At 45.9% G+C, this 6,000-nt stretch overlaps 1 protein-coding gene across 4 annotated transcripts in view; it reads left to right on the forward strand.

Annotated features, from left to right (window-relative positions):
• The window catches only part of ADPRM (ADP-ribose/CDP-alcohol diphosphatase, manganese dependent), a 16,368-nt gene extending 10,796 nt beyond the window's left edge, over positions 1-5,572 (forward strand). For all 4 annotated transcript variants that reach the window (XM_075579613.1, XM_075579610.1, XM_075579611.1 and 1 more), the window contains one exon: positions 1,091-5,572. In XM_075579613.1, the coding sequence (XP_075435728.1) occupies positions 1,091-1,383 (293 nt within the window). In that variant the 3' untranslated portion in view covers positions 1,384-5,572. The remainder of the gene's footprint in view (positions 1-1,090) is intronic.
• The last annotated feature ends 428 nt before the right edge of the window (positions 5,573-6,000 follow it).

Here is a 6,000-nt window from a genome sequence, read left to right on the forward strand (position 1 = left end):
GAGAATCGCCCGCGGCGTGCGACTTGGGGAAAACCCCAAAATACACAAAAAAAATCAAATGTGCTTAACCCCGCAGGGTCGCTGCATTGTACAGGAAAACAACATATTCTTTTTACACTTTCAGTACGGCGACTATACATATTACAGTAATCAATTACATGATATCAATGAGGTCTTCCACATGCGGGACGCGTCAAACATCCTTTTCATCAACAAATGATGCGTCACACGTATGTAGTCTGGACGCATAGGACACATGTATGTATGTAGTCTGGACGCACAGGAGACACGTATGTAGTCGACGCACAGGACACACACACATATGAAGTCTGGATACACAGAACACATGTATGTAGTCTTGATGCACAGGAGACACACGCATGTAGTCTCGACGCACAGGAGACACGTGACACGTATGTAGTCTGGGCAAACAGGAGACACATGTATGTATTCTGGACGCACAGGAGACACACGTATGTGTAGTGTGAACGCACATGAGACTCGTAGTCTGGGCACACAGGAGACACGTATGTAGTCTGGACGCACAGGAGACACACGTTTGTGTAGTGTGAACGCACATGAGACTCGTAGTCTGGGGACACAGGAGACACATGTATGTGTAGTGTGAACGCACATGAGACTCATAGTCTGGGGACACAGGAGACACGTATGTAGTCTGGACGCACAGGAGACACACGTATGTGTAGTGTGAACGCACATGAGACTCGTAGTCTGGGCACACAGGAGACACGTATGTAGTCTGGACGCACAGGACACACACGTATGTAGTCTGGACGCACAGGAGACACGTATGTAGTCTGGACGCACAGGACACGCACAGCTTTTGGACGTTTGCATTACCTTGTAGCACTGAAGATGTTGACGCAACACACATTTGTGAAATTATGTTTAGTATTATATTGTGTAAACCATTCAGACAAGTGTGTGACTCGCCCACATGGAACACACCGCTGCACCGGATCCCCAAATTAACCATAAATAGATTATAGGCCCCCATTTGGTAACCGAGCTGCCTGCCACTCCTACGGCAGTAAATGTGATGTTTGGATCTGGTTTTGTCTCACGGCAGGTCACGTTCCTGTCCACCCGGAAGCCAAGCGCAGTAACTGCCTTGCGTGGAACTATAAAGAGATGCTTGACCTCATCCAATCGCACAGTTGTGTTGTGTGTTACATTGCAGGGCACGACCACAGCGGGGGTTACTGCAGAGACGCACACGGGATCCACCATGTAACTATGGAAGGAGTGATCGAGTCACCGCCGGGCACAAATGCCTTTGCCACAGTTTACATGTACAAAGACAGAATGGTCTTAAACGGGCGGGGCCGGGTGAAGACGAGAGTTCTCTATTATCGGGAATGACCGGGACACAAAGTCACAAAGTTCACGCGGGTTGAGATAATGTTGTGATACTGTGTTCTGCTGCTACTTGTAAAGACAGAAGACACTTAGATGTTGCAATCTCTCATAGTACCAAGACGTAGCACGGGCAGTGACATGTTTTAAGTGGTTACATTTGTGTGATTAATGCCCCTTTTTACATAATTAGCTGTCGCCGGAATTGATTAGGCGGCGATGCAGGGTCGCACTGCAATCCGACGTGATGCAGATGTCCATTAATGCAGAATCACAGTGCGATACAACGCGTCGGCACTTAGTCTCACTTTGTATGTATAACCGGACCTTGCCCATATCCCTCCCCCGGCCTGTCAGGGTCTGAGGTCGCGGGAAACACCTGATTGATATTCAGGGCGCAAATCAATAATAATAATTTTAAAAAAACATTCTGGTAATTTCAGAAGAATTTCCAACAATGTTGGACTCGGGTATCATGGGCACACGTGGGAAACCGATTGTAGAGGTCCATTATAGGGCCATAACTGACACAAAAACGTTCAGCATGCACACATACATACATACATACTCATACATACGTACGTATACACGTACATACATACACACACACACACATACGTGCATACATACATACGCACATACATACGTACATACACACTCACACATACGCACATACACACACATACGTACATACATACATACTCATACATACGTACACACGTACATACAAACACACATACATACGTACATACATACTCATACATACGTACATACACACTCACACATACATTCGTGCATTTTCAGCTGCATATATACACATACATGGGTATATTCATAGCTACACACATATTTAGTGATGCATACCGAACTGACCCAGGTATACATGTACATAATCTTGCTGCTGTACTCACACACAGACAATCACACAGACACTCACACAGACTACCATGGGGGATTCCACCAGAGCCCCGAGTCTACTCTAACAGTTTGGGGACCTTCTGGTCATTTTGTTGGTCTTGGCGAGTTTGGCCCCTGCCGGCTGATATCATCAGGTCGGCACAATCTTGCTGAACGTTCGCTTGATTACATGTGTTTACGGACGTCGGTTACATTGTTTACAAACTGTTCTGTGAGCTAAGAAGGATCGCCCGTTTAAGCGTATTCCCACGTCTCGCCTCCTGTTCATTCTCTCCCGCGTTATACGGTGGGTCGGGACTTATTCCGATAACACTTTGTGCCTTGTGATGTGAACATATTCTTGTTCTAATTGTGCTGGCATTATACCTATGAATAGAACTGTAACAATGATCTCTTTGGGAATAGACGGTTATTTCTTTTCAGGCCTTATCCTAACCGATGCAACGAAAAAACGCCATCATTACAAAAGTAATCTTCCCACCCTAATATTGCACCATGTAACTTCTCCCCCAGTAGCTCCTGTATGCCCAAAATAATCATGCAGTGATTTTCCCCTCGGATTCCGCAGCCGCCAGGGGGAGAAGAGGGCGCGGCATGTCCCTACACAGCAGCGACCCGGCGGCTAAGGAGCTCAGCAACAGCCACCGATCCTTCCTCTCCCTCCTGTCAGTGCCGGAACTCGCATTCAGCTTCCGTCTGACAGGAGGAGAGAGCTAAGGGCCGGCGCAGCACCGCAGGCCGCAAGGTAAGAGAGGTGCGCGCTCTCTCTGCGGTGTTAACTGCAGGGGTTTTCCCTGCGCGTGCCGGAGCTCTCTACCGTACAGCAGCGCTGCTATCAAAAGCACGGCCCCGGCAAGCACGCACACACACACAGACTTCTGCACTGGTCCATGGCGTTAATAACTAGGATTTATTTAATAGTGAAAGCTGAAGTGATTGGGCGGTGTCCCTTAAAAAAAAAATAAGATATTTAAATGTGTCTTGCAAGTGGGAGAGTGTAAGAGAGAGGGGGGGAGACTGAGGGGGGGAGGATCGGGATTCCCCAGAATTTCACAATCTAATTCTAGGGTTCCTTAAGCAAGAAAAAGTTGAAAAACCTGTACCCCTACATCGCCAGGAAATAGATCCTCCTCGTGGCTATTGGTTTGAATTCTTATTACTGATCAGCAATGGCTGTTAGTTTAGTAGACCCCATAGTATCAATGTAATAGCAAAGACGTCTTTGTGGATGCTTCCTACCTTAGCGGTGATACTCTATAACACCCCTTCTGGTCCATAAGGTGTGTTATGCCACCTCTTAGTAAATATGGCCCAGTAGTGTATAACCACTTGAGTGCTCTTATGACAGTGGACACCATCACTGCCGTTGCTCCTTTCTGGGGGAGGTCCCGTGGTGAACGTGATTTGCTAGGAAGAGAGGGACTTCCCCTTCATTGGGAGCTGGGTCACAACCATGTGATCACATGCCATGGTCACGATGCCCAGAAGGCCCGTGGCCCGTGGCACTTCCTGCAATCCTTCCACCACTTCCAGAGTTAAAGCTGCAATCTGCTCAGTGTTACCTTTCCACCTACTGTCTGTTCGACTCCCAAATACCTTCCCCGGATTCTATAGACTAGGTTACGAAGTTCCCATTGGGCGAAACGTCGGCCGCCTCATGGCATTTTTGAGATACGTAGTCTGAACGTTAAAAGGAAATGACTGGGCGTACGAAGCAGACATTCAAACATGTTTTATGGACACATTCACCCGTAGAAATCCATACTGTAAACAGAGGCCGATCCGCCCATCAGCCACTATTCCACACCGTATTCAGGACAATGTAGCAGGATCTTGAGGCGTTCTCAGCGTTTAACCCTGTGTGCACTGGTATATAGATATAGAGGCAAATTAACTGGAAATCCGTGAAAGTGTTCTCGCTGGGCACTGATATTCCAAATACAGTTACTGTACACTGACTCCTCCTACCATGTGCTTATTATGCTAGCACCCTCTATCTGTGTATGTCTCCAATATCCTTATTATAACTATAATATATACACTGGTGTGTATAGCTATGCAAGGTGTGCGCAGGTCTCCCTTCTCCTTAAAACACCTCTTTCCATATCCCGTCTGCGTCTCTTCCATAAGCTCAGTGCACATACTTGTATTCCTAATATGTGTGTCCCACGTTGCACTTCCTGTATGCACACTGATATCTCTCTCTGTCATATTGTTATTGCACGTGTGTGTGCATCTCAGAGCCTTAATATACTTCCATTTAGTACTGTTACCGGGAACCATACCCTTAAAGCAGTATATATACTGTTACTTATATAGTAACATACATAGTATATTCCCTGTGTAGGTCTCCCATATCCTTAAAGCAGTATATATACTATTATTTATATAGTAACATATACAGTGACGGTGATATATATATATATACTGTTACTTATATAGTAACATACATGCTATATTCCCTGTGTAGGTCTCCCATACCCTTAGCCATTAGTTTTGTACAGATACTCCTCGGTGAAGGTCGTGCTGCTTCTGCCGGGCATTTAAATTATCGTCCAATAGGAAGCTGCAAGCTGACAGCATGGCTTCCTATTAGCCGGTGATTTGCCGGCAATCTTGTTTCCCATGGAGGTAACCGTGACTACACCAGAAAATATCTAGAACAAGGGGTCCCCCAAAGCTAACAGTAATGCAGGTGATCTTAATCAAATCTAGGACGGGAAGGCTGCTTTAGTAGTTACATGTCCTCCATACTGTCTATATGCAACCCTCCGCCTGCTTAGTGTGGCAGGTCCACGTGATATGTGTCTGTATCTTTAAGCTTTCTCTAGGAACTATATAATGAACCTTATTATAAAGAATTACACCAGTTCCATGAAGGACACGACTTACATCATGTAATCGGGGGGTGGGAGTCCACACAGATGCCCCATCCTCCCCGCTTAACACCCCAGGGCCCAAGTCATAAACTGTGCCCCCGGGCGAGTTGTCGGGGGCCCTGCATGTAATATACTCATTACAGATGTACAATGCGCTTCACGGACATTGCAGATGTTCATGAATGGGAGGTGTGGTATGTGTTTCACGCTGGAAATCTGCACTTTTACGTACTTTGTCCTTACTGCACTTTACGCGTAATGTATGTTGTCGTGAAAAGTTTTATATTTTTAACGAATCCTGATACATCATTATATTGTATATATTTTGTATTATTCTCCGAGCCGGTAAATGGGTCTTGTTCACTGTATGCCAAATAAAATAACTGAAGCAGCCACGATGCATTTGGAGATTTCCTTTTGCCGGGGGTTTTGTTGGGAGGTGTACTGAACGTTTACAGATGTAGCGCGGTGCCATTCCCTGGCGCAGCGCTGGGAAACGCGGTTTACAGAGAACGCATTATCGTACGTTATTCTGCGTTAACCTGGCGACTGAGCTCTGCAACATCTATACAGGGCACAACCTACACTGCAGCATATACACAAAATGTAACACAATATCGTTTCTATATTTTATATTTATTATCTTTACAAAAAGACAAAAAAGTTGAAGCGGCAAATGTTATTAGAAAGAGCGAAAACTCGATGGGACTTATTTACCAAACTGGTGACTATCGGGCGGAAACTCCTATTACAGGACTGGCCAACACCAGTCCTCAAGGGCCACCAACAGGTCAGGTTGTAAGGATATCCCTACTTCAGCACAGAT

This window comes from Ascaphus truei, chromosome 22, assembly GCF_040206685.1.
Source record: "Ascaphus truei isolate aAscTru1 chromosome 22, aAscTru1.hap1, whole genome shotgun sequence".
In the NCBI taxonomy this organism is placed as follows: domain Eukaryota; kingdom Metazoa; phylum Chordata; class Amphibia; order Anura; family Ascaphidae; genus Ascaphus; species Ascaphus truei.